The 18,832-nt window shown below is 44.2% G+C and overlaps 1 protein-coding gene across 2 annotated transcripts in view; it reads left to right on the plus strand.

Annotated features, from left to right (window-relative positions):
- pard3ba (par-3 family cell polarity regulator beta a) overlaps positions 1–18,832 on the plus strand; it is a 133,525-nt gene that overhangs the window by 21,981 nt on the left and 92,712 nt on the right. For both annotated transcript variants that reach the window (XM_034864714.1, XM_034864715.1), the window contains exons 3-5: positions 3,641–3,815; positions 10,399–10,493; positions 15,023–15,105. In XM_034864714.1, coding sequence (XP_034720605.1) covers positions 3,641–3,815; positions 10,399–10,493; positions 15,023–15,105 — 353 coding nt within the window. The remainder of the gene's footprint in view (positions 1–3,640; positions 3,816–10,398; positions 10,494–15,022; positions 15,106–18,832) is intronic.

Raw genomic sequence — 18,832 nt, forward strand, 5'->3', positions numbered from 1 at the left:
TTTAATAACCATGATGAAGTCCTAGACATTAAAAGCTTTTCTTATTTTTCTTTTTTTTTTTAGTTTCACCCACATCTTAGGTCTTTTGGGATGTGGGATTCAGTTGTCAGTTGTGAATATTAATATGACACCTGGAACAACATTACAGTGAACCAGACTCATTTATCTTGAACATAATAGTTTTGAATCTGTCCCCTCGGTGTTTAGGAGCTACGGAGCCACAGCTGTGGCATTCATCAGGCAGAACGCGTTGTCTACTAAAAGCACGGTTGGCGGTTGGATCCCCGGCATTGTTTACGTCCATGTTAACTAGCTTGCTGTTGCGATCGGTGGAATATACCTTTTTCATGGGAGACATTTAAACAAGTTAGTTAAAGACTATTATAATCGATTACACCTGTTTGGGTTTCAGATGGAACAAGTCTGTCTCTCTTGATTTTAACGAGCTTCTTGTCGTTATTTTTTCTCAGCCTACATGTACCCATTCCAGCAAAGTAATTTAAATCTACTCTGGCAAAGTAGGAAGAAATTCACACGGCTTCATTGTAAAACAACTTGATTAGATCTGGATAAGAGCATCGGTAAATCAACATAAAGCAAAATCAGTAAATCTACTGTGTCTCTATATGAGTATTATGGGATATGTGTGGGTGGGTGGACGCTTGCGAGAATCCTCACATACAGTGTTTATCTCTCTCTCTCTGCTTCACGCATGTTATTGTATATGGCTTTCATGTATGCTATGCTAATCACTTTTGCTCTGCGACACACACACACACACACACACACACACACACACACACACACACACACACACACACACACACACACAGTCTTCCCAGTGAAGTCTGGTCACGTTGGATACACACGCTGCCATTTGTATTTGGCAGGAGTACCAGTGTGTTTTTGTGAGCATGTGTGTTTGTGTGTGTTATGGAAATGAAACAAAGGGGTCACATTATTCAGCAGTAGTTGACATGCAGGCCCCCCTCAGGTCCATATCAATATCCCCCCCACAGACGCGGCCGGAAAAATAAGGCGATTTGTTTGCTAGAATACTAATCACAGTCAGGAGGGACAGAGAGAAACCTGTGTGTTAAGTAAACACGGCGTGAACCACTCAAGGTGTTTTTCTTCATCCCGGGGCACAGGGTCCTCCATAAGAGCATGACGGTGCTGTGTTTGAAGGACTGAATTTCAAGCCCCTTTGTGCTTTTCCCAAATTTCTTCTCCTGCTGTCGTGTTTCACAGCATAACTAGCCGTCTCTTTTAGCTGGTAGCATGGATGTAATCTGTAATGACATGGACAAACCCAGATTCTTTAGCAGTACTCTTAAAACATGAAAGGGTCAGTTCACTCAAATTGTAACTGTAACGAATGGAATGGACTGTATTTATATAGTGCTTTTCTAGTCTTAACGACTACTCAAAGCGCTTTTACATAGTACAGGAACCATTCACCATGCAGGTGCTATCAGGTAAACACTCACACATTTACACTGTTCAGTGTCTTGCCCAAGGACATTTTGACATGGGACTGCGGGGCCAGGGATCGAACCACCAACCTTCCGATTGGCAGACAACCACGCACTATTGGTTGCCTTGTGTCCAAACTCCAGCTTGTCAGAAAGTGGATGCTTGCTTGAGTAATGGAATCCGTGTAGATTTGCCGTCAGCATTAAAACAGGCTGACGGGCTTTTTCCTCACCTCAGTTTGACCCTCATCAGCACCCATCAGCTGTCAGCTAGCCTTTCAGTCTGCATGGACACGGGCCCATTAAACCCATTATCTATCTAAAGAATCATTTTTGTGAAGCAAATTTTAGTCTTTTCTTTAGGTAAGGCTGAGCGATATAGAGAAAATGTAATATCACGATATATTGGCCCAGCCATATTATCAGGTCTTTGGCTAAAAATACAGTATTTTAGACTTTTCAGTGAGGAACGCAGCTAGCAGGTGTATACAGAGTCCCCTGATTGGATGTCAACCGATTGGTTACAGGTTATTACAAAGCATGAGATCAATGCAAAGTCTTCATCACGGCTGAAATACAGTGCAGCAAAAGTCAATTTTTCTATACTCCAGCTTGTTCCAAATGAAGCAATACGTGATTCACTTTGTTGATACTTAGTGTTTGATTGAGCGATGAGTGGGAACAGCAGGGCGGCCTTCGTCTGCACCATCCCCGCCTGTGTCAGCCATAAAAAATAAACTCCCGGAAAGCAAATCATCATCATCACCCTCCACACATGAAAACAAGTTTGTGTGTATGTGCGCGTTGTTGATGTGCACATCACATTACGCTCTGAGACTTCTTTGATTGATGCTGTCAGCGAGTTTGGAGAAAGAGATGGAGGCTTGGGAGGGAAGGCGATAAGGAGGGAAAGAGGAAAGCAGATAAAGGAGAGAGAAAGAGCCCAAGAAGCATCCATCAAGCGGCCAATCAGATTGTTTTCCCGGCGTTCGGTCTTTTCTTTTCTCTCTCTTCTCTGCATCTGCCAGCCCCTCAATTCCTCATCTTTCCTTTCACTCACTCACTCTGTCTAATGCTCTCTCGCACGTACACACACACACACACACACACACACACACACACACACACACAAGGCAGCAGACGAACCTTCTTTGCATGGCGTCGACCAGGTGTCACGAGGATATTGAAACACGGGAGGCTGAGGTGAGAGGCGCCGTCACAGCGTAATGGATGATACATATTTTGCCGCCTCCACTGTGCTTATTGTTTACACACTTAAACTCTCTCACACACACACACACATTTTGTGCTTCTTTGTTGTTAATTGACATGCTGTTGTTTCATACCCATCCCTCGTTCCACTGTGGTTATTGCTTTTCATTAAGTGGTCATTTCCTTCTCCAGGACCGTCTAATGAGAGTGTCACGCCGCCACACGCCCATTCATCAAACCGCGTAGCCACCATGGCTCGGCCCTGCAAGTCAACACACACACACACGCACACACTCACACCCTTTCCCCTTTTGCTCTATCTGCCATCATGTTCCTGTCTCAATTAGGATTGTTTGTCGTTCCTCTGCCCTCCATCCCCTGTTCATTTGGCGCCCTTGTCTCTTCCCATCGTCTCATTGTGGCAGCCATGTCATCGTGTTTGACAGCTTTTCATTCTCGTGTCACATCTCATTTGACTGCTAATTTCATACATGCACACCTCACCACGCCTTGCCACGTGCTTTGTCAACCCCTCTAAACCGGTGAGATCCTTTTCTTTTCTTTTTTACCTTCGTTCAAAACGAAGAAAGTTATTGCCTGGCTGAAGAGGCAGCTGCTGACTTGTTATGCGCTGTATGAGCTGGGAATCCAGCTCAGTTTGTGTGCCACGCACACATACACACACACGCACAATCATTGCACACTTGGCAGAATGAACCAGGTTGCATCCCCACTGTTGGCATGATGAATCACATAAAAGCCTCTCTGTGATCATGGCACAGTGGAGGCGCTGTATAACCTGTTTATAGCTTGTTCATATGCCAGAAATCTCCTTGTTTAGACTGTCACACTCATCTCGAGGAAGGCTGGTTGATTTCAGACGGCGTGCACGTTATGTTTGGTGTCTGCCAATATTTAGGACCCAGTTTGACTCTCTTGTGTGTCTCTTCCAGCTGGTATCGGTGTTTGACTCGCGGCGCGGGAGGACCGACAGTCCCAGAGAGACCATGTCCAACGGCTACTCCAGTGCCGCCCCCAGCCCCGAACCTCTCCAATACACTCCCCACCTGGAGAACCGGGAGCCAATCAGAGGCGAGATTGAAGTCAACGAGGCCGTCCTCAAAGCCAGTATGTCACAACTGTGGACACGTTTTCTTGTGAATTTGTTGTTGTTTTTAATATTCTTTTTGAATCCTTCGGTAGGTAGAAATATGATGTTGTGTAGTTTCTGCAAATATTTCCAACACTTTACAAACTAAAGCAATGCTCAATCAACACTTCTCCATTTTTTTTGCGCGTGTGACAGTGTATCGTAATGAGGCAGCAGGAGATGTGTGTTCATGTAGGCATGTGACTATGGGAGTGAGGAAGTCAGAAAGTACATTTATGGAACAGCTGTAAGCCGAACCTGCTGTGTAAAGAGAGATGTTTGCCTGGAACGGGATGGCGTGTGAAAACAGATGTAGCGTCGACGCAGCGGTCCCTCCTGCCATCCTCACTTCATTTTCTTTACTTAGTTTGTTCTTGTCAGCACACGTTGCTCAGACAAGAGCCACACATGTAGCGATTCAGGGTATTTTTCAACACTTGACTAAGAGCCGGTCCTCACCTCTGTCCTGTCACTGCTCTATATTGTGTAAGGGGAAGTCTATTAAGGTATTTAATTGTCCATCATGAAATTACTAAGAGCTGCGTTGCTCCCTTATTTTGTCTTTATTCTTCCTATACTGACAAAAGTTTCCAATGAGGTGATGGATACTGCTTCTGACGGAGTAAGTATCTTGATAAATTGATGCAATAACTCATTATGTTGTTGACATTTCATAGCACGACCAGCAAGCCTAACCACGGCTAATATGCACTTGGGGAGTGTGTGACCCTCACAACCACACTCACTTCTTCTAAGCGTCCGGTTGGAGACTTCACATCATGTACTATATGTCATTGAAATAATGTAGTGCTGTACAGCCAAGCCAGTCTCTCTGGAATACAGCTTACAAAGTAGTTCAGTAACAGATAAAGTTTTTTTTTATCTCTGTTGTCTACATACATATGTAAAAGGCCTGCAGGGAAACTCTTTTCTTGTAAAGTCAGAGGTTAGAGCTAAAAAACAAAGATCTAAAAAAAAAAAAAAAAACCTCGTAAGCAGTTAAGTGAGTTGATCAAGGTTGCTTCCATAAAGAAGGTACTAAAATGTAAGTGAGAATGACACTTTGACAAACCGCAGCGAATGTGCACATGGCCATTGCAAAATACTGCTTCTAAATGAGCAATGGAATGGCAGTTTAACTTTATTTTTTGCAGTCAGGAAATGAAGTGAACAAGTTACTGGGTCATGGTGCTTCTCCAGTGGGAAACCTCATCACAAGACTACTCAGTCAGAAGCCTAAGGGAGCCTCTGGGGAAAAGTCTGCCTTGTCTGGGCTACAGTCTGTTCAGGCATTGAAACATATAGACACATTTCTCTGTCAATAATCTAGAGCAGGATATTTTGTCTCCATGTGTCATTCTTTTCTATCTGCAGTGCCTTGCTTTAATAATTATTAAATGACAAGAGAAGGTAAAGGACAAAATAAAGGATTAAGTGAGCCTGGATGGGTCTGACTAATCACTGGGCCACCCAGTCACCCCTTTCGTTTTCCTCGCTCCATCTGTCTGGATATAGAAAAACAGCGAGACTCCGCCAAACGCACACATACACACACCTGCCCTTTGCCATGCCTCCCCCCCCAGCCCGCATTTGCCCTCCGCCCCATCATCTGGCCCCGCTCCACTCCAGCCAGTCATTTCTTGCCTACTCTACCATTCAGCTTCAACCACCTGCCATCCAGCTCGCCACCCAGCCCTCTAGAACCTGACCCATCAACCCCCACTCGATACCTTCTCCATCCCCACCCTCTCCTCTGTCTGTCTGCGTGGCTTCCAGCTCTAACTAGATTAGTGCTGTAGCTTGTTAGCATGCCCAGGGTCCAGCCGAGCGTGAACGGACTAATTCCAGCCCCCCATCCTGTCTTCAACCCAGTGGGACCCCTTCCTGCTTCCACCCCCCCCTGAACTGCTCTGCAGCCCTGTTGAACCCTGACTAACTTAGTTAAGAGGTGACCCTGTGACGCCCCTCGTATAGAGCTAGACTCAATGCAATAAGGCAGCTTTTGTCATACAGACATGCGCTTTGCAGACACACACACACACACACACACACACAATTTGAGAAAAGAACTCCAGGGTGCAAGTTTAGCAACCCAGATCCGGTCACCCATCCACCACTGGGAAGGTCTCAGGTGGGTGTGTGCCTGTGTGTGTGTTTTCTGTCCCTTTTGATGTAACAAGATTGGTTATTTACGAGGTGTTACATCACATCTAGTATGCGGACCACCAGTTTTGTAGTGGCTATTGTATAAGCCTCTAAATAATAATAATAAAGAGTTAAACAAGATTAGATGAAAGCAATACAGGCGGTCATGTACAGTATGGAAACACTTTAACTGGGTTATCGTAGTCAAATTAAATCTACATTAGCGTAAACATAACCTGATAGCTGAATTACAGCGGCACTATTGGACCCTTATTCTGCTCATGTGCCAAAGAAAGCCCTGTAACTGTTACAGTTAACTGTAAGCAGTGAGGCTGCGGGATCATAGGATGCCACACGTAGCCGACAAACATCCTGCCAGACAATAACCTATTAATCGACAAATCATGTAAACTGGGGGAACTGTGGGGAAAAAATTGGGTCGCTCCAAACCATGTGAATGCTTTAATCACACTATCACCTAAATCTGATTACTCTCAATAATCTGGTTATAGTGTGCATGTAATCGCACTGAGTGGTGGTGGACAGGAAAAGACGTAATTTAGTAATCGGTCGGGCTTCAAAGGGTTTGTGTCTCAGGTTGGACCGCTTGTTTGAACAGGGTGATTGGACTTCACACTGCCCCAGTGGGATGATTAGACCTACATTGATCGGCTGCTACACGGACACACACACACACACACACACACACACACACACACACACACGCACACACTTCTAGGAAGAGAGTCCTTATCGCATCATCCCATGAGCAGCCTCAGCCGGGCTGCTTTATCGATTGGGAGAAAAACAAGACCACCCTGGCCTGTGCCGTGAAAACACACACAGACACACGCACACACACACGCACACACAAATACAAATACAAAGAAGCAAAGTCACAGTTTGTGATGAATGTATGTGTAGTACACACACACCATACACACATGCTTTCACACGCAAAGTCAAAGACAAACAATAGCACACACTGATTAGCATGTGTAGCCAAGCACACATACACACACACAGAGTCACACGCAGCCAAACAAGAAACATGATGCCTGCTTGTTTTCATGCTTCCCCGGCAGTGAACTTGCTTTGCAGAACTTTCACAGAACTGAAAACAAGAGGAAGTGCTTAAAATAAACTTTAGTGTTCCCAGAATTGCATAAGCAGCCTAGTTAGACAGCGTGCCGCAGATGGAGAGTCAGATAAAACACAAAACTGGCGAAGTTCACAAGGCCTCTTCAGGGTCTCTCCCATTACATAAGTCTCAGCGGAAAGATAAGGGCGGAACATAACTTGGGTGTGTTTCAGCGTGTTACCATTTGTGAAGTGGTCACTGAGATGAGTTCGGTGGGTGAAGTGTATTTGAAGTTGCAGGGTACCCTTGTGGTTGTGGCTGTACAGCTGGCATCAAGTTGGCAAACCTAAAATACATCCAAAATGTAGTCCTTCCACTTCCTCTCCACCCTTCAGGCAGGCGACTGCATGTTAAAGGCAGAAACGTGTCCGTGATCTTAAAATAAACGGAAATTCTGCTCACAATGCACACAGGGCATGAATAATGTTCTTTTATAGTCTTAAGGTCTTATAGACTTAAAGACCAAGTCTCTCTCCAGAACTTCCACAGATTTCAATTTTTAACACTTGATCAAAGGGAAAACCTGCTTAATATCCTAAAGGCTACATTCTATATAGGTATCAAGCCACGCTTAATATAAAGTCACCTTTGATTAGTATTGACTCCAAGCCAATCTTGTTTAGAACCGACTGAACGGTGGCTGACCTGTGAGAGTTAAAACGGTCACTCTCATCAATATCCCCGACCCTCCAGAAGTCAACGCAGGTCAGAGTTCAAAGCCAGTGACCCTCAGGTTTCTTCACATGGCCGGGCTCCGGGGGCTCTAAGAGGTGGGAGGATTGATGGAGGCGGATTGGACTCCGCTGGATTAATGGAGAAGGATTTATGGGGCTGGCCGCCGGGTAACGGACCCCGACTGTGACCATGAAGCATCCTTGGCCACTTCACAAAGTTGCATCATTGACATTGCCGCACAGTATGCATGGTGTCATAACTTGAGATGTTGTAGAGCTCATATCCAAAGTCCATCATAGCTCTTTTGGAAATCTTCTTACAATCCATCATTCAGTATCTTCAAAATCTATAGCAGATGCTAATATTTAGTCCAGTTGGGCATGCAGCAGCGGACGGGTTTTGGAAGTTAATGTACCTGTTGTCCTTGCAGTTTGAGTTAATGGTGCGCAATCCATCACAGTGTAAGAGTTGGTGTCAACTTTTTCCCATATTCCTTCAGTATTATCTTAGCAGACCGGCTCAAAGCGAATGTGCAAGGGTGTATGTGTTTTAAAACCTGATAGATGCTTGCTGTGTATTTTTATCTGTATTCCCATAGATGTATTTTACAGGTGGGTAGAGCAGGCAGAACAGAGAACCTCCCATTAAGTTTTACTGCTTTCTATACATGGCCCTTCTAATCTTGTAAACTGTTGCATGTGCAAAATGTAAAGAAGTAGAAATACTGCCGTGCTGTGTGAGGTTGCATTGTTTGAAAAGACGCACTAGTGAACAGATATATTATTTTACCTTAAAAAGATTAGAAAGTTCTCCCACAAAGCCCATAGCAGCCTAGGACATGATTCAAACTTAAGACTCATTTAATAACATTGCAAAGTGTCTTCAGTGTTTGACCTATTTTAGGTATACATAAGATGAATAGATAATCAGATGGAGAAAGCAGAAGCCATTGATATGTTGGAGCGCTCTCTGATGCGTTTTATGTCTTTGTCTGGTTCCTTTTGATGGCAGCACTAAGAAGATCCCTTTTTATTTCCCAGGTATTTCTGTGTTAAATCAAAGGACAAATCATATTGTTCCCTGTGTAGTTTCAGCATAACAGGTCTGCTTTTTTAAATCAGATTAGACCGCGTTGTGTTGATTTCCTCAGTAACGCAAGACATCAGGAACTGGAAGCTAGAGGAGAACCAGAAGAAGACTTAATTAAAAGAAGCCAACTTCTTTTTGAAGCTTTTTGTGCTTTTCGACACATTTTGAATCAGAAGCATAGAGAGTGTGAAACACAGGCAGATGGAGGCTGAGACTGGGACTTGTAACTAGTCCAGCAGAGAATAACCGGTAAATTATGCTAATTAATCCAGATTAGGAGTTCGACAAACCTGAACACAACGTGGAGATTGTTTGAGCCATAAAGGATATTTGTATGTGTGTCTGGAATGGTTGGAACGACCATTTTTCAATCTCTCTACATCACAAAACACACACACACACACACACAAAGACAGAGACCCCTGCCTGCTCCTTCTTCCTTACTTGTTCTCCTCTGCTCTCTCTATTCTGACCACGTTAGACCAGGACCCTGTCACTGACCCTCCAAAGAGAGATTGATTACAGGAAAGAAGAGAATTTTGTTTGCCTTCCCTTTTCTCCGTGTCTGTTTTGCAGCGTTTCTCCCTCTTTCCCTCCCTCCCTCCTCGATGTCACTATCTCTCAGCTATCTCCTTCCCTTTTTGTTTATCTCACACTCTCCCCTGTCTTTATTTTCTCCTCTTTCGAATGAGATTTGAAAACACCCTGCTACGGTTTTTACATCCGCAAATAACAGTCCGCTCCCTTTTTGGGTGGATATTGAAAGCAAAAGGTGGCCCAAAGGTCTAAATTAGATTCTTTTGAAATATTTGTATTGTGGATTCAGACCTGCCCATGTTGCCTCTCCCTCTCTTAGCCCATTTGGGCTGCAGGGAAGGGTTGTGGCAACTGTGTGTGGTTGGGGATATGTGTGTGTTTGGGGGCATGCAGTCAACAGCTGGTCATATGACTGTGCAGTGTGGGTGTGGAGCTTGGGCGTATGGCTGAAAGGGTTGGGGGATTGTTGGTCCACTCTAAGGATTTATGAGTCATCTTGAAATTAATTACAGCCCTTATCTATGCAAGTGGATGGATGTGTTTGAATTAGATGTTTTTTTCTACACTTCTGTGTCCATTTTCAGAATTCCCATTAGCCAACAGACACACTAAATGCTTATTTTTGAGTGCTTTGGTGTCAACTGGTTTTGGAGAGCTCGGAGAGCCTCGGGGGTTTGTCTAACCCTCTGATTCTCCCTGATGCTTATTTAAACAAGATGCCTGCCTGCTGCTTAGTGGGAAAGTTGCCAAAAGACAAAAGAGAACTTTTTTCTTCCTCTCTCACCTCCTTCCCTCTTTTCTGTCCACCTACTCTGATCATCCTCGTTGGTTTAGAGTTTGACAATATCAATCATGGTGTGGCTTCTTTGCAGCAGTTAAAAAAATAAAACACAGAGTGTCATGCAAGTGACTGAGGGACTGAACTCTTGCATTCACTCTTTCTGTGTCCCTTAACTGTATCCGTGTCCACCCAGGCACCCCTCTGTTGGTGAGGAGCAGCAGTGATTCAGCCTTGGCCCCGTCCCATGAGGTGAGCCCCGACGACCACAGCAGCAGGTCTTCTGAAGTGGTAAGCATAGTGTCACAGTGGCCTTCCTTAGTCTACAGGAGTAGAAAAAAAAGCTTTTTTAGAGACTAAGGTTTGGTGATGACAATAACTTTTATTTGCATTGTCTTTTTCAAAACCAAGTTACTAAGTGCTGACCAGTTACTAGCCCGCTAAAGATGCAAATAATGTAAATAAGCCTGGTAGATTAATTCATATGTGAGATTTCACCCTCGGTTTAATAGCTCTTAGAGGGAAATAACAACAACACGGGACAAAATGGTCAATTCCCAGTGGCTGAACTCCTGCTGGCCAACCTAGATCTTCAAAAGGTGAAACATGTTTTAACTGAAACGGGAGACATCTTTGGAAAGATATGAAAAATGGAAAACGACAGCAAATACATAACATTGTTCCTTTCCCGTTATTTCTCTGTTGTGTGTCATTCTCTCATTAAACACAGATTGAGTATTCCTCTTAAGGTCCAGCTCCAAGCCCCGGGCTGCACTTTGTAAGGGTCGGCTTTTCAAGTGCCCTCCTTTTTTTTCTTCTTTTTTTCTTCTCCAAAACAGACCGCCATTAAGGAGGACTCGGTGTGCTGCCTTTTGTTGTGTGTGCGTGTGTGTGTGCGCGAGGGGGAACTCAGGTAGAGGGAGAGAGTCCTGTTGTTTACCCCCGCTGCATTCGACACAGCGGTGACTAAGCAGAACCCAGGAAACTTCAGGCGACGAGTAAACACAATGACAAAGCCATATTTCAGGCCTGATAGTCCTCAAACAGACCAGAGTGAGCGGGCTCCTTACAGATGATTTGAAATAACCGTTAACTTGGGCGCCCGGATAGCCCGGTTGGTAGAGCGGGCGCCTCTATATATAGAGCTTTACTCCTCAACGCAGCGGGCCCGGGCTCGACTCCGACCTGCGGCCCTTTGCTGCATGTTATTCCCCCCTCTCTCTTCCCATTCTTCTTCTGTCCTGTTAATAAAGGCCTAAAAACGGTTAGCTTTATTATCACTTGTTACAATGTTTCTAAGGCAGTTCTACTTTATTAAATGGCAAATAAAGAAGAGACAATGCATATGAGTTTTAAAAGCTCCTGAGACCTATTATCACAATGTTTAACAAATACTAAAGAGGTCACAAGAGGTAATTTTCCACAATGTTAATTAACTTAATTTAAAAGGGTTCCCAGGCACACAGAGGAGAACGGGTGTCCCTGTAGAGTGTGAGGGGCCGTGTGTTGTTAGGCTTGGAGGCCGTCACAGCTCTTGGGCATATTGAGCCCTGGGCCTGATGGACTTCCTTAGATCAATACGCTATCACTTCATCCACTGTATCGCTCCTCTGCATCCCCCCCCCCCCCCACCCGTATCTCCACACACTCACTTACTTAAACACACACAGACTTACAAGGAACACACACACACTTCTGTCCCTTCTTGTCTTCAAGGAGGTATTGAAAGCTAGATAAAGTGTAATTAAGGCTGATACAGTGATAAATATGCGCCCTGCCTCTTTAATTGATTTTACTGCCTGCTATGGCGGAGGCCAAGGTTGGCCCACTTCTCTCTGTCTTTGATTCACATGTAGTCTACGCGGAAACTGATCATATTCTCTATCAGAGTAGCTTATAAAACTGGCAAAAGGCTGAGAGGTGCTAAACATGCAGTCGGCCCTTTAAGTGATTTAGACTCCTTGCCGTGTTCTGAAGCTAATAAACGAGGCGTTTTAATGTAAAGTGCTAACGGTAGTACCACGTGAATTCTTTGACTCTTCTTTCCCCCATCATTTGTCCTGCTCCCTCGCTCTGCCTCCCACATTTTGGATGATTTTCAACACCGCGAGGTGCAGTGACGCAATACCTGTTAACACAGCAGAAAAGTTGGACTTTAACATGTTACACTCTGTGCGGCGGTGATGTTTCCGCCTGCCCTCATGTAAAAAGCTGACACCTGAGCTAGCTAAACTAGGCTCAGTCTGTCTGTACAGCATGTGTTTGTCATTTTGGCAGCCGGATGCTGTGTGTGTATGTGTCTTTCCGTTCCTTGAGGATTGTAAGTTTGGGTTTTCTCGGAGAACGTGGGTGAAAGAAGGCGACCGTGGCGGCCAGTTGATGTGATGGATATGACGAAGGTCAAGGAGCACTTGCTAGCATACTGAAGCTGTGATCCTGCAGTGTATACACATACAAACACCCTGTCCTTACACACACGCTATTTCTCAACTGCCTGACATGTAGCAGACAGCAACAGCACCCGGAGGAAATACACAAACGAAACACACACCTCATTACTCATCCGTCTGACAACACACACACACACACACACACACTCGCACACCTCATCTCTCATAAGTCTGCTGCACACCGCCCCGTCACTCACACAGCACACATAACCTAAAAGAAACAGGGATGGCAGTGTGCAACAATAACAGCAGACAACCTGTTAGTTGTGCCCAGACAGGTTTCACAAATTCATTTGCGCTTTCATCCCAGGACCACGAAGCATGCACATGCACTCAGTGATACATGAAATAAAATGTACGCATGCTAAATTCCGCGACAAAATTGCGGTTGAAACATTTGAAACAGTTTAAAATGTCTCATATTTGAACTGTAGCTTAGGTTAAATCACTGAAATAAGTCAAAGTGATGATGGCAAAGGGTCAGCACTGAACAGTGTTAAACATGTTTTTTTTAATATAGTGTAAATGTTAAAAGGCGTTATTGTTCGTTCAAGAAGTTGAAGTCCCAGCTGATAAGTGAGCACAGATGGGGGTCAGCGTCAGTTGAAGCAGTAGCGTCAGTCCCACTAGTAGAGCTGGCTCTTGTTATGGTGTTCTCAGACACTACAGCTAACGCCCTACCTGGATTTTAGCACATTCATTCCATTGTGGAATGTGTACTTCATTGGTCAATTTATGTGGACGTTAGAGTGAATTAAAGCTTCCATGAGAATTATTAATACTACGAATAATAATCATGAAGAAAAGTAAAAGTCTAGCACAGTAATAACTATTCCCATCTACGCAATGCTACAAATGTAATTTACTTTGTTTTGATTACTTTATTAATCTTCTACTGTTTAAGGTTTTACCGATTTACTCAGCACTATTGTTGCTTCTTTGTGCGCTGATAATACGAGCAGTGAGCGGGGCGAGCTGATTGGCTGAGAAACAGCAGGGTGTCCAAACAGGGAAGCGGCTGTTTCTACGTCTAGAAAAACAGGAGTGCTCTCAATCAGGGATTAGATTCAGACTGGGCATTATGGCGTGATCCCTTCATTGTATAATCCATTACAAATGAAGGGTTTGTGTGCGCGTGGGTGTGCATTCCAACATGCCATATACTATATTTATATATAAAGAAGTGACATGTCGGCATGCACACAATCACGAACATACAAGGTTTTTTATGTTATTGTACCACATGAGTGTACTGTAGTAGCTCAGTTACAAAGGGCAAATCTGGTAAACCTGGATGTGCAAGTGTGTTTTGACAAGTGTATACGTGTGTTCACCTGCCAACCTGGTGTTCCTAAATGGTTTTTGTGCCAGGAACATACTTTATGATTAGCATGTGTGTATGTGCTGAGGGAGGAGAAGCCTGTCCGTGGTTGCTAATGGCGTTGCGGGAAGATGCACAGCAACAATGGAGCTCGTCCTTCTGCCCCGCGCACACACATGCGCTCTATTGTGCGGTAATCTCACACTGCCCAGATAAGTGGGTCACTATTTGTACAGGCAGTATATCAGGCAGTGTATTTGTGTGTGTAGGTGTGTGTGTGTGTGTGTGTGTGTGTGTGTGTGTTTGTAAATACACAATCTTTTGGGTTTGCAGCTCTGCAGAGTTGATATGTGTAGGTTTGCACGACTGTATGCGCGGGGCTGTTATTAAGCATGTATTTACACTGTGTGTGACAGAGGGTCCACCAGGGAGTTGGGTGTGGTGGGGGAGTTGCTAAGGAGCGGGCTGGTGGGCGGGAGCTTTTTAGCCATCAGTACTGGTGACACAATGAAAGTGACAGGGCAGAAGGACCTAATTGCACCCCTCTTGTCTTTAACGATTTGGGACGAATTCTCTCTCCCGCTCTTCGAGCGCGTTTGAGCGTCTTGCAACAGTTTGACGCCGTCGTTTTCTTCCCTTCTTCCCACATTTCTCCCTCCCTCTTGCTTTTTTATTCGTTTGCCCCGGGGTTGTTGATTTTGTCGACTTAAAAACAGAGCCTTGCCTGACACGGGGCAGGGATGGAGGCAGGGGAAGGGAGGGAGGGAGAGGTAGACAGATAGGAGTATACATAGAGTGAAGGCAGGACAGCGGCGCGGGGCAGGGAGCTCAGCGCCCGGCGGTCGTTCTCTCTTCGCTGCCTGCAGAGGTGATTGATGGCGGCGTTAGATTGTTTTGATAATTGGCGACGGGCCTACTCGCATTCTCCCACTGGCTACTAGTTTGTTTAGTGTGTGTCTGTAAATGTTAACACTCCAGAATTTGTCACTGTAGCTGATACCATGTTGACTGATTGGGTCGGGTTGTGTGTGTTTTTTTTTTCTTAACAGGAAATTAACAATGTACTGAAAGGAGCGTTGGACCGACTACGCACCAACGAACCACCTGCTAAGATGAGCTTTGTAAACTTCAGGTAAGCGCGTGTTTGTGTGCGTGTGTGTGCGTGTGCATGCATGCGTGCAGGTGTGTTTCTCTTTGTTTATGGGCATTCTAGTGGCAGTAAACGGATCATGGAGTCGCTCGGTACGATTAAGTGTTGGAGTCTGGGATTAATACTCCGCTCTTTGTTTGACAGCATGACACTTTGACTGGATGTGTGTGTGGGTGGGTGTGTTGGTGTGGATGGTGGTCTTTTGAACAGGAGTTGTTTTTCGTCTTATTGAAACCTCTATACACAGGGTTAAAAGTGCTTAATAATGTAAATTAGAGAGTAAAGGAACACAATCAAAAAAGTGTCTAAAGGGTTTCTGAAAGGTAAAAAGTAAATACAAGCCTAAATTCAGTTTAAAGCAGTTGCGAACAGTTCCGAGGCAAGGTTAGAGACATTAGCGTGTTAAGTAGTAGGGCTGCACCTAATGACTTTCATTATTGATGAATGTGTAGCTTTTTCTTTCTGTTAATCAAACTCTGTCCGTCCCAGTGGGACGCCGCTGTTCCGCCCACTGTTGGAGTGACGCTGACATGTGAATAGCTCGCTGTCAATCTACATTACTATTTATATATTATACTGTATATATCATATTGTAAACAAAACCAGATATAAATATTCCGTTTTAACTAGAGATGGTTGTATACCATTCTTTTTATTCCTGATACCAATTCTAATACCTGAACTTGCGTATCGGCCGATACCGAGTACTGATTCAATACCAGTGTTTAATATGTTTTATTATGTAACAGCTGTATACTACTATCCCTACATGGATGTGATATGATCTCTATCTTTGTTTGTGAAACATGAACTTACACAAACAATGAATGCCACACAACTTTCTTAATTATCCAGTTTGACAGTCAGTTATAACTGTGGTAAATAAACTACTTTAACGTCGATTTTTATTCTTCTTTTTTATTACATGGCATTGGATCGGTGCATAAACTCCAGTACTTACCGATACCAGTGTTTAAGGCAGTAATGGAGGCGACATCTCATCAGTTGTAACCCCTACCTGCGTGTGATGTTGTGGCGACCCCAGCAACATCCAATTTAGTTGAAGCAGGGAAAGGGGCTGTACAGAATTCCTTATTGTGATAGTATTTGTCTTAAATATTGCTTATGATACTGTTGTAATCATTTGACATCCAGTGAGTTGACCATTGACCCCCCCACCCCACCCCCCCCAGCAGTAGCAATGCTGCGGCAGCGCTACTGGCTGACATGTTCCAGCTATACTCACGTGTCAAGTGTGTGTGTACGTGTGTGTACAGGTGATTAAGTTAACTTTACATGGGTGAACACAGACATCTCACAATGGCAACTCCGACCTTTTGTTTTTGGGCGCATCACCCGCGGACCTCTGGCATGATGGGAGATTTATCTTCATGTCTCCATGCTGACACTCACGCAGGAACTACAGTATGGCCACGATGGACCCCTCCATCCAATCTCGCCCAAGCAGGCCCGTGACCGAAGTAAAAGATCATTTCGCCTGCATCGTCTGCAGCCGAGTGATTTTCTGATTCACAAAAGTGTTCGTTTGAAAATAACTCGCGGGCGCCCTGGAGAAGACTTGGCTGCAATGACAGATGGTGATTTTTCTGCATTTTACAGTGCATTGGTGTCCTGACAGCACTGTGATACAATGGAGGCGCGGCTCTCACAGATACTTTGCCATGGTAACAGATGGTTGGCGGTTGAAGAAGCCACAGTGAGCGAGCGAGGGCACATTCTCAGAGAGTCCCGGCCGCGGGTTTGTTAAGCACTCGGCCTCCGTTAATGCAGAGGAAGTCAACCCAGAGTGGGAGCTCCATCTGTCTCACTCCTCGTTGTTCTTTTCATCCGTCCCACTGTCCCTCGCCACATTCTCTTTCTCCCCCCAGTGGAATGACTGTGTTTGTGTTTGTGTCAGCGGGATGGTAAAATGGGTGAGCGGAGCTATTCTGCATATTAGAATGCGGCGCTAACAAGCTACGGCTGCCTCTGATGAGCTTGTTTGTGCCGCTGTTTGTTTTTTATGAATGTAAATGGGCTGAAACTCTGTGTGTGCTTGTGTGTGTTTGTCCGTGTGTGTGTGTGTGTTTGTCCGTGTGTGTGTGTGTTTGTCCGTGTGCATGTCCGATTCTGGTTCTGATTGTTAACCATCACTGAAAGGAAACTCATGTGTGAGTGTGTGCAATGCATGACTTGTGCACATGTGTAATTTAGATGTAAGTGTGTTCTCTCATAGATGTAAATTCTATGCATGTGTGTATCTGTGAATTCCATTTAGAGGAATGTGACTGATGGTGTTTGTGAGCATGCAATAGATGTGGCAATAAGAATGCAAATTGGATGTGTGTGTGTGTGTGTGTGTGTACAGTACGTGGGTGACGGTGGCAGAGGTTACTGAGAGCAGGGTGACAGTGACAGAGGAGTGTGTTATAATGATCCCAGCGAGTCCTTGTGCTTGTGTCAGAAGCACATACATCTTAAACTTCACTGCTTTTCTTCTCACTGCTTTTTTGTGTTGTTTTTTTTTTTTTACTCGAAGCAGACATGTCATCACTCCTTTTGCATTGCAGCTTTGTGAAAGCTATGCGAGAAACACCAGGGAAAACAATACCTTCTATGTTCTCAGCCTTCGCCTGAGATCACTCCTTTTGGACCGTTCTTAATTACCTTCTCACACGCCGTTAAGAAGCTGAAGGAGAAGAGTGCATGACAATGCCGAGAATGTCTTCCAGTAGATGAGGTCTGAAACTGCAAGAATGGGGACATAGAGGACCTTTTTATTTTTACTTGTCTCAGGACAATGCGTCTGGTTCTGATGCAAAGCATACAGCGGTGCACAGGTTCTGCTCTGCTACAACAACTTAGCGCATTAATGTGCTGTCAAATGATGATCTTTGGGTTGGGTAAAAAGATTTTATAAAGTGGCACTTTGCCCTTGTTTTGATTTTCCTTGGAAAAGATTGAGAAATGTTCATACTTCTTTCACAACTCAAGCTCTTACTGCTCATAAGATGGACATTACATTACGTTTAGTTGAAAGCTTCGGACCATAAGGACTTTCAATTTTCCTTCAGGAGCAATTTGGGTTTCAGTGTCTTGCTCAAGGACACTTCAACACAGAGACAATTCCTAGCCAAGCTGCTTCAGTTAAAAACAATGAGAATGATTGCAAAGCTTGTTGTCAATGCAGATTAGAACCATTCAAGCAATGTTTAAACATCCCTAAACCTTTTTTCCAAACACATCAGTAACGTGGAGCTAAATAGCCGTGTGCATAAAATCTTCTTATGATTTTAGCTTTGTACATCACTATTTAATTTGAATTTATACTCTTTATTGATCCCCTATGGGGAAATTACAAATTGCATTACTGTTGTTCTCTGAGTAAAAATGTAACAGGACTCTAGAGCTGTGGTGGACAAAAATGATGCTAGAGTACACATTTGAGATTAACATATTTGGGTACTAAAAACTGCAAATATAACTTAAAGAACATTATTCTTTTTTTTTTTTTTTCTTCATCTCCTGTGATCTTCCTCCACCATGCAGGTCCCCTCTCTTAACCATCTGGTATCAAAAGCAGCCCTCTTCCTCTTTATCTTTAGTAGCATTGTCCTTGTTTATGTGCTTATAAAAGCCCCAGTTCAGGAGTCTGCAGAGATTATTAGACACACTCATTCTGTTTCATCTCTATCTGCCTTTCTCTTTT

This window comes from Etheostoma cragini, chromosome 24 (genome assembly GCF_013103735.1).
Source record: "Etheostoma cragini isolate CJK2018 chromosome 24, CSU_Ecrag_1.0, whole genome shotgun sequence".
NCBI classification, from domain to species: Eukaryota; Metazoa; Chordata; class Actinopteri; order Perciformes; family Percidae; genus Etheostoma; species Etheostoma cragini.